Here is a 15,688-nt window from a genome sequence, read left to right on the forward strand (position 1 = left end):
TATACAAGGAGGAGCAGGAAAAAATGCATGTGATGAAAATGCTGTAACCATGGGTTAGATTAAAATATTGTTTTTGTTTCCTATACAATGTTCTTAAAGAGAATTCTGTAATTGTGAATGCTTAGTATAAAACAGTGAACATGATGAAAACTGCAGTTAGAGAAGTTCCAACTTTGTTAAATCCTTTTCTTTAAATAATTTACTGGTAGAATCTTAATAAAGGAGACACTGAGACGTCTGTAAAGTACTCGAATCAGGGAATTTCTTCCTTTACAAACTACAAATTTAGGTTAAATCTTAACATTTATATTGGAATCAGACTAGTGAAATACAATGTAAAATCATAATACTCATAATTTACAAAATGAAGGAAAGGAGAAAAATGTTAAATGAAGACATGGGGATAAAGCTGAGCCTGGGGGTATAAACTAAAAGAAGGAAATGAGAAAAAGATAAAAAAATAAGTTTTGAGTTAAGTTAAATTTAATTCAATAAACTTGCTGAGCACAAGCACAATGCACTGTGCTAGGCTGGGGGTAGGACATAGACCCAAACACAAATACCATCCACACATTTTATAATAAAGCATTGCATAGGTGCTAAGAACACAGAATAACAAAATCAAAGGTCTTTCTAAGAATTTAAATTTCACTGGGAAGATAGAGCATACATGTAAAAAAATGAACTATATAATGCAAGAAAACATATGGCGAGAGTCATCTGAGTGGGAGAGAGAATAAATGCACTTCTATAAGGATTCATTGCTAAGAGACATCTGCCCAGTTATAATCTGGTTTATGCTGGCCTGTAATCTAGTGGAAGTCATCCGATCCAATACCAAAAAAAGTTTAAATCTCCACTTAAACAAGATCAAAACTGCAAGGAACTCTTCCTGTTTTAACATGAACTAATTTAAAATCTGTTTAAACTTAAAAGATGTTAGCATCATTTTGACTATGCCTTCTTTTTTTAAGTTTTCATTTAAAGATTTTCTCAGGTGCTTAAATCCAGTTACCTGATTCTTAGAATCCCAGATGTAAGAGAGAATAATAACCATAGGACCAGTTGAAAATAAGGTAAATACTACCTGGTTTAATTTAAACCTGAAATGCCCACATATACAGTTAAATATATCTCAATATTTGATATGACAAGTAAATGTAATTGTGGTATCCAGAATGAGATCCTGGAAAAGAAAAAGGACTTTAAGTAAAAATAAAGGAAATCTGAATAGAGTATGGCCTATAGTTAATAATGTGTCAATATCGGTTTACTGTGGCAAATGTACCATACTAATACAAGATGTTAATAATAGGGGAAATTGACAATGGGGTATATGAGAATTCCTTGTACTATTTTTATAACTTTTCTATAAATCTAAAACTATTCTAAAACAAAAAGTTTATTTAAAAATAGATGCATATACATATACAGATAATATGTATCAGTATCTGAGATTACTTCCACCCAATCACAAAAATTATATTGTGTAAATTTAGGCAAGTGATTTCACTTGGGCTATAACACACAAAAGAAAGAAAACATGATTGTGTAACCTTACAGGGCTTGGGAAATAATGAACGCTAAATAATGTTAGATATCTATTATAACCACTAACATAGAAATATAAGCTCTTTGAGCTCAGAGTTTTTTTTCTGGTTTGTACAATGCTTTATTTCTAGTACATGGCACATAGTAGGCAGTTAATAAATGGTTATTGATTGACTCATTCTCATTAGCCTTGAATAAAAGGGTGGGGCATCTTAACTCGTGAATGAGAATTAGGCTTGAATAAACACAAAACAGTATATAAGATTCTTGTGGAATCATTAAGAAAAGTATATGATCAAATATGAGGATTATAAACCAGTATATGTGTAATAATGGAAGGATATTATCCAAGTTAGACAAAACACCAGCCTTAATAACTAAACAAAAATGAGATATTCCATTTTGCAACAAACAATATTGATTTCAGGATAAAAATACATACAAGTCAATCTCTCCCGGAGCTCAGGAGTTGGAGCCATATCCACAGCACTTTTGCCATGGCAATTGACTAATGTAGGATCAGCACCATGGCTAAGCAACAAAGAGCAGACTTCTACACGATTCTTGGAAGCAGCCTCATGGAGTGGAGTGAACTGCCAGAGATCCATAGCATTAACACAGGCTCCATGCTGAAATGAAAAAGAAGTTTTAGGTCAGTAATCATTTCGCTGGATTAGATAAAACGCAGAAGACATTTATTTCACTGTAAATTTCAGTTATAACTTTTTGAAATGTTGATAGTATTTTAATTATATTAATTTCAGTTTTTAAAAAGTTTAAAATAAGTTGAATGTTTAAAAAATTTTAAGGCAGCGATAATACTTTTAAAAACTTTTATTCTTTTAAAAATCTTATTTGCCAAAAAACACATGAAAACTCATGACAAGTTAAAAAAAAAAAGCAAATGATATTTAATATTTTTAACTTCTCTTACCTTAAGTAGCAGTTCTGTGACTTCATAATGTCCATATGAACATGCATTATGAAGAGGTACAAGTCCACTAAATAAAAACAGGCAAATTAAAATACTGAAATTTCGAACAATTTATAGTCATTTATCCAAGAAGTGCTAAGAAACAAAAATATAATAAATCCCAATACAATTATATTAAAAATTTTAAATAATACTTATTAAGAGACTACATAGCATAGCTAATGTTTAATCTTTTGTATTTACCTTCTATTTTGTGTGTATTATCCTTAAATATAATGATAAAAACACCAATTAGAAAAGCATTTAGGCAAAAGGACATGTGCTAATTGACAACTGCATGCTTTCTATATCAAGTATTTACAGAAAAATGTTAATTGATAAGAGAACTGAAATATTCCTACCATTTTGTTTCACTTTCAAGGTAATTTCTAGCATAAGAATTAAATATTCAAACTATTATAACTTGTATTTCAAAGTATCACGTTACATGAGTCAAAGATCTCCTTTTATTGTAGTGTACTTCTCTTGATGACTCACCTATTGTACACCCATCTGCTTTCAGACATGCACAAGGAAACAGATATGTACAAGAGCATCAGGCATTTATTTGTACCCCTATACTATTGGGACACTGTTCACATATGGCATAAAACCTGGCAGAGGCGAGAGAGAAACAGAGCACGGAAAAGAGCAGATTTGAAATGGATGGATTCTCCTTCTGATAACTGTCTCAAGTACTGAGCTCATTTTTCATTTTTATGTTTCCTGACATGGAAAGGGGCAAAGTGAAAGAAACCCTCCTCCACGGCTTTTCTTATGCTTCCATCTAGAAGAGTGTAATATGAATCTCCTTTACCTGGGCAGTGAGGTCAATTATCTTTTAGATCTTAATGTGAGATAATGAGAAATGTTAGCCCATCACAATAGGACAGCAGACCTGATTCATATGTGCCTGGAGACTAGATAGGAAAATGGCACAAAGTTTTCTAAAATACACCTATTCATAAAATAAATGACATAACTACTTTCTTGGTTTCCACCACCCCACCCCCATATCAACCTTCATAAAGATCTTTTAAGTTTTCCCAGTTCATATATCCAAGATTTCATGAGGAAAGAAACCAAATTAGAATATTATATACTTAATGATTTTGGTTTATTAATAAAGATGACCCCTTCATACCAGATGAATATGATAACTCTATTACTGGATTATCAGAATTTTCAATTTGTTTTGTCTATCCTTCTGAAATGCAACTTGAGCTGAAAACTATAATTGCGAGTGAGAGAAACAAATTTTAACTTCAAATAATAGAACTATAATACAATTATTATGAGAAGCATCCTTAATACATAGGAATATGAAAATAAAGTCAAATCAAACTTACAAACATTCTGAAAATGCTACACAAGCTGTAAAGAAATGGGATATATGACTTTCTTTGTCTAGTGCTCAACAACTTTAGTTTGTCAGATGTTGAAAACGACGCATAATAATCCATGAGCAAAACCATTAGAAGAATTAAACTGATATACCTACCCTTTGTCTTTTGCATGAACATCAGCACCATGCTGAAGAAGCAACTGAACTATCCGAACTCTGTTGTAGCCTGCTGCTAGATGTAAAGGAGTGGACTAGAAAACAGAAAGAAAAACACATCCTCTCTTCAGGTAAATAATTCTTGCTTTGCGATTTAATCTGTATTTATTTAGATTTAAACACAGTGAATGTTAACATACACAAAAAATACCAGGTTGGAGTGCCAAAAATTCACATTTCCTACTTGGTTGAGAGACAATTCACTCATCTCATGACTAAATTCAAACTTCAGTGCCATCTACTTATGTCTCCTACTCATTTTTCAAGGCCTTCAGTAATCAAGCCCCAAACTAACATCTCTACATTTTTTCTTGCTTCTTTCCAACATGAACCACTCTTATTTTTCTGAGAAGACATGATGGGCTCATAACCCTCATAACTGAAAACATTCTTCCTTGTGCTATTTAAATCTTGTCCACCTTTCAAGTTCTAAGTTTTCAATCCCAATTCTATCATAAAGATTTACCTAAAGAGCTAGTTCTCAAAATTTCTCTTTAATAGGAAAGGTTGAAAAGCTTTCCTAAAGAACTACTTAAGAAATTTCAGTGGAAACAAAAAAGGACAATGGAACATATTCATTCATGTGGCTGCTAGCAATGGGTCAAAATTCATTTGCTACATTGCATGCAATGAAATATGCCAAGATAGTAATTAATTCTTCTATTTTATCTACTACACATGCAGTATAAATACAAGAGGAAAATATAGTTTCTTCCCAACTAATTTCTGCCACATGTTAATTTGAACCAATTAAAAGTTTCTCTGCTCAAATTTAATACAGAAATTAAAATAATCAAACTTCTCACCTTTTAAAAAAAGATAAGAAATAACATTATTTTAGTTAAAACTTTCTCTACAACCACAGCAAGTGTCCCACGTTAGCTCATTTATTTAAAGTTTAAATACTGTAACAGCTTCTCATACAGGGTCTAATATACTTTCATGTACTCTCATTTTTCCTGTCTTCTTTTTGGGCCTTGAGATTTAGTAAGATTTCAATTTATTTTCTTTATATACTACTCCAAATGTCCAGATACAAAAAAAATTAATGAATACTGTATTACCTATTACTGTTTCCAAGGCACTCCATACATTTATACATTGACAGTCTCTGTGAAATATTTTTGAGCAACACACAGCTAATAAGGAGGAGACCATGTACCTTACAAGAGAGTCCTGAATAGGAAGTCAGGAAACCTGACTACATTCTTGGAGCTTAAGAAGCTGTGAAAGTCATATGTTCATATATCTCAGGTTCTTCATGTATAAAAGAGATAAAATCACCCATCCTAGCTAACTGAAAATGTGTGAAAATAAAACTTTCTCCCATATAAAAGTACTTTTAAAATGTAAAATGTTATACAAAAATAGATGATTAAAATTTTTGTATCATCAAACAACATGCCCATCCACGTTTCTGCTTTCAGACACATGTCAAATGTTATTGCAAATAATACCTCCAGGGTGTATCAAATTATTTTCAGGACTGTTTATCACCTCCCTTCCTTGAATATTTCAAAGACGTCATTTCACTATCTTCTGGCTTGTATCATTTCAGACTAGTAATCTGCCAACAACATCCTATTTCTGTTCCTTTGTATATGTGGTTTTTTCCTTACATACTTTAATACTTTATCACTGTTTTTAAGCAATTTGATTTTGATGTATCTTGGTACAGTTTTCTTAATTTTCCCTCCCTCTCTCTCTTTCTGTCACCCTGCTTCATGCTTGCTAGGCAGTAAGCTTGAGCAATCACACAACTCAGCTTATTTAATTCCTGTCTCCTCTCAGGGATCACAGCCATATACTTCCTAATGTCCAATTTCTGAAAACTATTGTTTCATATATTTTGCCTAGTTTTTTTTTTTTTTTTTTTAGTTGTTTCAGGAAGGAAAGTAAAACTAGTTCCTGTTACTCCATCTTGGCTTTTCAGGACTGAATCTGACTTTACATTGCAGCTGGGAAGCTTCCTCTGGAGATAATGATGGCTTTGGATGACTGGTCAGTTAAGCCAGGAAGCTCTTTTAAAGGACACAGCTGACATTTAATACACATGGAAAAGTGACATTGTCATTGCTGATGCACAAAAAGATTTTGCTTTTTCATATAAGTATCTTTTAAAATTTTTATTTGTATATAGTTGATTCAATAAATTTTTATTTCTTTTTCTTGAAAATGAACCAAGTCCCTAAATGAATGAATACATATACACACACATTATTTATTCAGAAGGGCAAAACATAAAAAATATATACTTTCTGGATTTTTAAACAATCAGTTTGAGACTGAAAAGTATTTATAATACTTTGAAAATGGTAATATATTTAGTTTGTAAGCTGTTGAAATTTAATAACAAATAAATTAGAAGGCTCTGTAACTGGCAAAGTAGAAAGTGATAGGAGGCCTGAAATAAAGCAACTGTGGAAAAAAGGCATTAAGGAGTGAGTGTCAAAAACTATTAGGAAGCAGAATTGATAGAATCTGATAAATGACTGATAAAGGTAGTAAGGGATATAGCAGTTCCAGTATGGAAATGTCAGTGACAGGTGAAAGAAATGAAGGGAACAAGGGAGGGAGGAAGAGGAGGGAAGGGTGGGCAGGGTAGGGGAGGAGCCCAGAGGGAAAGAATTCGAGGTTTGGGTTTATTGAATTTGAAATGCCTATGTGAAAACCTAGTGGTGATGGGACTAGAATTCAGGAGAGGCGAAGGCTGAACACAAATTTGGTCGTCACTGGCATTCATTTAAAATATTTTAGCATCTGCCATGTATCTGGCACCATGTTAAGTACTAGGGATAGCATGGTAAACAAGAAAGGCTTCATATTTTGCTCTTTGTTCTTATTCCTTAAAAACAAAGTCCTTAACTGAAATACATATAGAAAATTTATTTAGAAGGACAAAAGATGAGGAAACAAGTGTAGTTTCTGAGGAGTTAACTAGACAAAGCAGACATATACAATTAAATGTGACAAATACAGTAGTAAAAGAAGTTCAGGATGCCAGGGGAGGCTAGAGGACACATACCTTAATCACTATGGAAGTTAGATGGGAATAGGGCCAGGGAAAATTCTCAGAACTACTACTTTCTGAGGGGAGACTTGAAGATAAACAGAAATCATTGAGGCAAAAGGATGGGAAACTATAATCCAGGTAGTGTAGAGAGCATACATTAATACCCAGTGGACATAGTATAATTGAGGAACTAAAAAAAAAAAATCAGTGGCTAAGTGTAGTATATGAGATTGGGGGAGATTCTAACAACAATAGGGAATCCCTAAAGGACTTTAAAAAATTACTTAAGATTGGAGTTTGGAAAGATCACTTTAGTTACTCTACAGATAAATTGGAGGGGGAGGGCAAAACCAATTACGGGAAGATATGAATAGAAAACTAGGACTAATCTAGGAGATAGTTTTGTCAGTTAGCAAAATTGGTAGTAGCATCTAAGGAGAGGTAGCTGAGCTATAGGAGTGGATGAATTCACAGGGAGAGTGAGTACAAAACAAGATAGATGAGATTTTTTAAGTAGTCATTCAAATGTAGATGTTAATTATGTAAACTAAACAGTATCAACGGAAGGCACATAAAACTGTAAAATGCATGCAGTAAATTTGAGGAAGTGGTAAAAAACAACAACAACAAAAATACAAATTGAGAACAAAGGCAGATTTAAACAAGCTTATGCTACTAAGAGCCCAGAAGTTTTTCCACTAGGAAAAAATTTACAACTAAATATTATATACCAAAAGATATCTTCTGATGCAAAACAATTAAAATTATGTGGCCAAGACTAAATTTAGTGAATGGTTACCACACAGTCCCAACTTTACACCCCAACTGCCAAATGGCAAAGTAATGATAAAAGGAATTTTCTGAATGCTGGGATAATTAACAGAGTGTAACTTTAGTTTAGAAAAAATAAAGCAGACCCATTTGTACAATACTCACACATGTTATTTGATAATTTGGTGATGGCTGTAAACTAGTAAACATAAGAATCGCAAGAATCAAACACTTAAGATATCATTATATTCAGGGCAGCAATCAGCCCAGTTTTTACATCTCAGATTTAAGAAACAGATTTTTTGTTGGGAATATGTTAAAAGTCAAACATGTAGAGTGATAAAGTATGGAACAACTGAAAATACAAAACTATCTAAAAATCTAAATATTATTCTGCTGTAAAAGAAATGTTATTATTGATATTTTCATATTGTAAAATATTTACAGAAAAAGAATCTTTACTTAAAAAAACATCATAATTTAAGGTTTTCTTCTTGGAACCTGGCCATAAAAAAACCCCAATCTCTCATCTTTGCCTTTTATAATATAGATTTGCAGCATAGTATAAACCATTTAAGGTAGCTTTAACTTATCTTACACATATATGCATAGCTCAAATAGTTGACAGGTCGTCAACCTTGTTATAAAATTGCAGATGTACCTTTAACATAAGTCTAGGCAGCAAGATATAAGAAAATGAATAAAGGCTTTTAACTCTCACGTTTGCATTCTTGCTTTGCAAAATTTATAAGGTATATGGTTTTGGACTAATTTCTTCATATCTCTGAGCCCTGGCTGCCAATATCTGTAAAATGAGAATTACAATTTCTACCATAAAGGCTAATTTATGGATTAAAGATAACTATATAAAGTACCTAAGAGAATAGCACATAGAAAAAGCTCAACAAATGGTAGTAACTACTTATTATCATCTTATTAAGCATTTTACACTCTTAGACGTTCTTAAAGATCATTTATCCATCCTCATCTTACATTACCCATCAGCATTATTTGACATAACTGATCACTTCTTCCTTCTTGAAATGTTTTTCCCCTTGGTATCTAGGTACCCTAGATACCTACCTCACTGGTCATTCCTTGGTCTTCTTTTCTGGTTATTCCTCATTTTCTTGATATTGGAATACTCCAAGACTGTGTCTTTAGACCTCTTTTCTTCATTATCTATACTCATTCCTTTGGTGATCTCATGCAGTCCTGTGGCTTTAAATAACATTCATATACTGACAACTTCTCAATTGTATCTCCAGCTTAATCTTCTTTGCTGAACTTCAGACTCTTATAATCTAACTTCCTACTTGACATCACCATATAGATATATAGAAGACATCTCATGGTTATCATGTCCAAAACAGAGCTCCTAGTATTCCCCACAAAACCTAGTCTGTAGAATTTCCCATTGCTATTAATGGCAACTCTATCCTTTTAGCTGTTCAGGTCAAAAACTTTGAGAGTCTTTCTTAATTCCCATATTTCTCTCACACCCTATGCTCACTACATCAGACTATTTCTGTTGGCCAAATATCTGAAATATTCCCAAAATCCAATCATTTCTCACCATACCTACTCCCACCAACCTGGTCTAAGCCACCATCTTCTCTCAGGTGGCTGGTTGAAATAGTCTTTAATGTGGCCTTCTAGCTTCCAGCACAATCCTCTTGGAGTCTACCCAACATAGCAGTAGAGTGATTCTGTTAAAAAGTACATTAGATACACAAATTCTTTGAGCAAACTCTTCTAATGGCTCTTCATTTCATTCTAAGTAAAAGCTAAAGTCTTTATAAGGGTCTAGACTGCCATAAACAATCTCTCCCATCACTACCCTCCAATTTTGACTCCATCTTTTAGTCTGCTTCCCTTGGTTCATTCCATATAGCTCAACTGCCATAATTATTAATTAGCTGAAAGCACTGGGAATTAGGTTGTGCTAATAAGTGAAATATTTTCTGAAAAAATTAAAAGCCTACCAGTAACAAAATATTTTTCCACTTAAATTTAATTCATATGACTTCTTAACAAATCCAAACAATGGAAGAGAAAATATTCCTGAGGATTAAATATATATATAAAATAAATTTTGTGAATACTCAATGCACCTATCAGATTTAGAAGACCTAGGTGTTATAATGTGCCTAGAAGAGCAAATTCAATTTCTAAGATCTTTTCTTCCCACTGAGCAAAGAAATCATGATAACTATTTCTCAAAATTTAAATGTATTATTACATATTCAATCCCAAGGTAATTTTAGCATTTAAATTTTAACACAAAGCACATATTGCTATTTCACAAATGACTGCTGGGTACAGGGGAAAGGATTCCTTGATCTGATAGTGCCGTGAAAACTTTTGAAGTTAACGATTACCATACAGACAGAACATCCCAACCTCTAAAACACTTTTCATCTAAAAAGCATATATTTTTAAAATTATATCTTAATTTCTTAAGACTATTACTATTTTTTATAAAGTACAAAGTTTGGGGGATTCCTTAAAGAAGACTTTAAATGAGATTCCAAAATAACCAATATTCCAAAGTGATGATCTCCTTTCCTCTAGTGCTGTCTCTGGACAATATTTTTGCAATAAAAATACAAAAAAAATTGCCAAGGACAGGTCCTAAAACTATACACCACAAAATAATGTATTTATTTATGTGTCCGTCTCTTCTAATCCACTGTGAGCTCAGTGAGAATGGAGAACATAACCTGAATTTTATGTTTCAAAGGCTTAAAATAGTACCTCATGTATAGTAGGGTATTAAAACAATGAAAGTTATTGTCGGCTTTTGATTTACATTAGCAAAAGGGACCAGAGGACATGAATAATCCAGCTTGGTGAATCTGACTTTAAATTTATGTGAAAGATTTACACCTATATTTCAACATAGGCCTATATGATGTTTGATGCGTTCCCTGGGAAAGAAAAAAAAACAATGTGAAGCCAAGGTATAAGTCATCAGAGAGCTATCTAACCTTATAACGTATCGTGTATTTTGGTTTTCTTTAACATGAAGTTTCAGTTTGACCTAGATGAAATCCTCTGGAATATTCCAGACTAGGGTGACTAACTCAAACTGGTTTGTCCAGGACTTTCCTGGAAACCCATGCAAACTGGGATGGTTGGTCACCCTACTCAAGCCAAACTTAATGCTGAATGAGTTTCTTGGTTTCTGGAGCAGTCTCAAGTCATAAAATTGTGTGTGTGTGTGTGTGTGTGTGTCTCTGTGTCTGCACACATGTGCAAGGGTACATACAAATGCTTTCAGAATAAGGCAAGACATTACGACTTAACCAAATTGGGAGAAGAATCCTATTACGAATTGGCTCAAGAGAACAAAAGGTACTACTCTTTCCATCTAACAATTCATTTCTTCAAAAGACTCAAGTGTAGTCTTTCTCAGTTCCATACAAATTCAACAATATAACATACCATTCAAATCTTTCTCCACTCTCTCCAGTTACAATTACAAAATAGTTTCATAAGATAAAACTTTATGATATTTTCCGAACTTGAACACTCATGTATCCATCACCCAGATTCGACAATTATTAATTAGTAAGATAAGTTTCTGCTATTCCTTTTATTTCTCACTAAAGTGTTCTAAAGCAAATTCAAGACACTGTAACATTTATCCCTACATACTTATGTAGATGCCATAAAAATTATAGGCATTCTCTTTCAAAACCCCAATCTTATTATTACATCTAACAAAATAGTGGTAAATCTGTAGTTATTATCTAATGTCCGTGTCAATATTCAAATTTCCTGATTGTCTCAAAAACTTGTTAAAGTTGGCTTGCTGGTCAAGATCAATACTCTTGGATACTGTGCCTTTAAGTCTCCCTACATCTACAACAGTCTTCATCCTCTTCTTTCTTTTTTCACAATATCAACTCGTTGAAGAAACTGTTAGTTGTTCCCTTCCTTGTTATTGTTTAACTTGTGCCTGTATCTTCTGTATTTCATGTAAAATGGAAGTTTTCCTCCTTCAAATGAAACTTTTTTGGCAAGAATATTTCATAGACAGCACTTCATGCAGGTGACACACTGTATTTGGATATTCTACTTTTTGTGATAAGACTGCTTAATGTACCACCAGTTTTGCAGGTACTACCTCTCTAAACTCGTGAATCCTAGATATCTTTGTAATTTTCTTAACTTCCTGCCATCTTTTTATAAAATATATATAAACAAACATAAAATCATTACACTGAAAAATTCCAATACTTATTTCCACTTTTTTCAGATCTGATTTAAAAAATGAGGTACTACATACGTATTCTCTCAGTTTTAACTGGTCTCAATATCACTTTACATTTACTCACCATTCCCTTTTAAATTATAAAAATAATATATTCCCTATAATATGAAATAAAACGTTCTATTTCTCCCTCTAGCCCAACAAATCCCTTTCCCAAAAGTAATCACTGTTTATAATTGCACACATATCATTTGAGATATTTTTCTGTCTATAAACATGTGTTTTTCTCAGTTCTTATTGCTGCTATTTTTGTCATAGAAATGGATATTATATTTTCATGCAATTTGCTTTTTTAGCTCTTAACATATTAATACGTACAGGTCTATCTTATTCTTTGTATAGTATTTCCACTGTATAAGTGTACTGTAATTACCTATTGCCTATATAAGGACATTTACGTTGTTCTGTGTTCTTGGTATCTTAACAAAACACATCTCTTTCAAACTTATTTGGTTAAGACAGATCAGTGTTCCCCCTCTCAACATAAAATACTTTATCGGCCATTAATACAAAATTCCCAGGAAAATATAATAACCACATAATTAGAGCTTATTAATTTTCTCTCAGGCACAGAGACATGATTAATCTGCTTGTCAGGCATAGCTAAGAAGTTCTTTGAGACAGTGATACTTAAATCGAAATGAAAACAAATTAAAAGCTAAAGAATCAATATGGGCATGAGTCCATGGAAATAAATATATCTCATCACTGCTGCTTGTCTTTTGAAGGGATATTTTAAGTAGTACCATAAGGACGAATAGACAGTCTCCTTGAAGTTTCTCAACTCTTGAGCTATTATAAAGAGAATCTAAAAGAAAAACTATCTGAAGAATGAAAACTGATGAACTAAAGTAGAAAATTTTTTTTAATTAAGTTTATTGGGGTAACATTGGTTAATACAATTATATAATTTTCAGTGTTCATTATAATTTGACATCTGTATATTCTATTGTGTGTTTACTATCCAAAGTACAGTGTCCTTCAGCTACCATATATCTGATCCCAAAATAAATTTTTAAAAGATATTTTAGTCACATCTTTCTTACAAACTATGTCTCCTTTAACTTGTTTCTTCTATAGATTACACATCATAGATCCTCTTATAATAATGTTTTCTTTCCTATTATGAGTCTTTTGCTTTGGTCTTGGGCCTCTTGGTCAACTACTCTCTAAAGCATAGTGCCTAGAGAAATCACACCTAACCACAGAAATGGTTTCATCTCAGTGGAACTATATCAGAACTATTCATTAATAGACATAATACCTCTTCTATAACCAGGAGTGTTTAATGAATTAATATTTTTAAGTCACAATCTCTGTAATGGAGGTAGTTGGGTGACAACAGTATTTGGCTTTGTCACATAGTTATTTTCAGTCTAAAAAGAAGATATAAAAACATTTTGAAAATCAAAGTATTTTATTAAAAATGATAGCAAAATTTACTAGGTACTTTCTATGTACCAAGTACTGTTCAAAGTGCATTGTATGTATTAACTTGTTTATACAACTACTACCAGAGCTAGAAACTATGAGTATTTTCACATAACAAATGAGAAAACTGAGGAACAGGGGGATTAATACAGTAAGTTAATAGCAGAGTCAGAGACAAATCCAGATAATCCGACTTCAGAGCTCTCACTCTGCCTTCCTTCTTTTCCTTTGGCTAGGCACTCGGGTCGTGGGTAGGATGTTCAGAAATGAGATAATTATGGCTAAGTAGCAGGAAGAGTTATTCTTGGTGGGCAGGGATGGCCGTGGTAGTTCTGACTACCTCAGCACTCTGATCCATAGGGCACCACATATCAAACTCTATCAATAATGAGAGTGTGACCATACCATTGGATGAACACTCTAGAAATGCAGAACTTCTTAACAATAGAAGTTGTCTAAAACATTAATTATTGGAGGACAAGGAGGAATAATAGAATAATAAAATTGGAAAATATAATTTATCTGCCTCTTTCCTAGTGTAGGATTTTTTCACGTATCTCTAACAGATAATCATTTGGTCAACCCCTCCAGTTGCCTCAACTGTTTCTTACAGAGAACTTCCTGACTGCCTTCCTGGGCACACTGACCGGTCAATGCCCTCCTTAAAGCATGAAACTCTAAATTCAGCATTAAATCCAGATGTGATTTGGTACAAACCAGTGAGCTCTCATTTTTAAAAAATGTATTCAAGCAGAGCCAGATGACAAAGTCACGTGGTTGTCAGAGTTATCACACTGAAAGTTCCAATATTGCATTGGATGTTAGACTAGCTGCCATTCAAGTTCTCTTCCAAATAAGATTCTATGGATACTAGACAGACTACATGAAGAGAAATAAAATAATGATTGATATTTTACAGACTCAGAGAGGATGTTCTTCCAAAGTAACATATGTAGTCATCTTTAGGAAGGGACCTAAGGCATTTGAAAATTTGCAGAATTTATGAAATATATTATAAAACGAAGTTTCTATACTTCAACTCTCTTAATTAGTAAAAATTTATTTTTAAATTGATAATATAAAAGACTGTCTTTAAATGTATGCCTTGGTAAGCGAAAGAGAGAAAGGAAATGAATAGATGAGAAAGTAAAGGAAATCCATAGGATAATCTTTGTGAGAATAAAGCTTTGAATGCCAGCTTAATTCAATTTTCACTTAATATTATCATTGTGGAAACTCCAAGGGGATTTTTCAACATCTAGAAATCTGTGTTTCTCTTTTCCAGCCTCAGAATCAGCAGAAAAATTGAAATGTATACATGAAAATGAGTTTCTAGCATTCTCTCATAAGGTTTGTATGGGGAAAAAAAATGCTTAGCACTCTCAGAAGATGCAACACAATTCCGCATTGTTTAATTAGGGAAACAGCTGACACGCTTTATGGAAACCAGGTTTCTTGGTCTGATAGTACCTGATGTTTTATATTTTTAAGAAGAAAAGTTGCCACACTACTCAAACCTCAGATGAATTCCTTTTTATAATTAATATTTACAATCTTAGGTTTTCAAATCTAAACATCTGAGATTCTAACTAACTTTCAACAGACGACTTGTTCTTGAAACAGGAAACAAATTACACTGGTAGGCATTTAAAGATTATTTATGATAATCACCATCCCACCTTCGATCACTAGATAGCCATCCTAACTGTGTAAACTGGGAGAATGAAAAATCTCTTTGGCTGACTTTAATGTGATTAAGAAAAGCTCTATGACTTTCGAGATATGCTGTCACCTCAACATTCCTTCAGTGATAAAGTCCTTGTTGTTTCTGAGTTTGCATATGTGAAGTCAACAGCCAAAGGTAGACAGGAACAGAGAACTCTAGCTCTGTTCCCTGTCCACAGGCCCCTTCCCCAATTCTAACAGATATTGAACCCTCTCTGAAATTAAGAGATTAGTTTAATGGATATTTTTATGGTATTCAGAGTAGGGTATTATCATGTTACTATTAAAAAAACTAAAGTATATTTATAAAAAGAAAAATCAATATATGAAACATCTTATATTTAATTTATTTCCAAATGTACTAATTTGGCTACCCAAATATGC

At 32.8% G+C, this 15,688-nt stretch overlaps 1 protein-coding gene across 1 annotated transcript in view; it reads right to left on the bottom strand.

Annotated features, from left to right (window-relative positions):
- The window catches only part of TNKS (tankyrase), a 176,742-nt gene that overhangs the window by 53,503 nt on the left and 107,551 nt on the right, over positions 1–15,688 (bottom strand). Inside the window, exons 6-8 of the mRNA XM_039846461.1 lie at positions 4,026–4,120; positions 2,486–2,552; positions 1,994–2,180 (exon numbers count right to left, since the gene is read on the bottom strand). Coding sequence (XP_039702395.1) covers positions 1,994–2,180; positions 2,486–2,552; positions 4,026–4,120 — 349 coding nt within the window. The remainder of the gene's footprint in view (positions 1–1,993; positions 2,181–2,485; positions 2,553–4,025; positions 4,121–15,688) is intronic.

Source organism: Pteropus medius, unplaced genomic scaffold (genome assembly GCF_902729225.1).
Source record: "Pteropus medius unplaced genomic scaffold, Ma_sr-lr_union100, whole genome shotgun sequence".
In the NCBI taxonomy this organism is placed as follows: Eukaryota; Metazoa; Chordata; class Mammalia; order Chiroptera; family Pteropodidae; genus Pteropus; species Pteropus medius.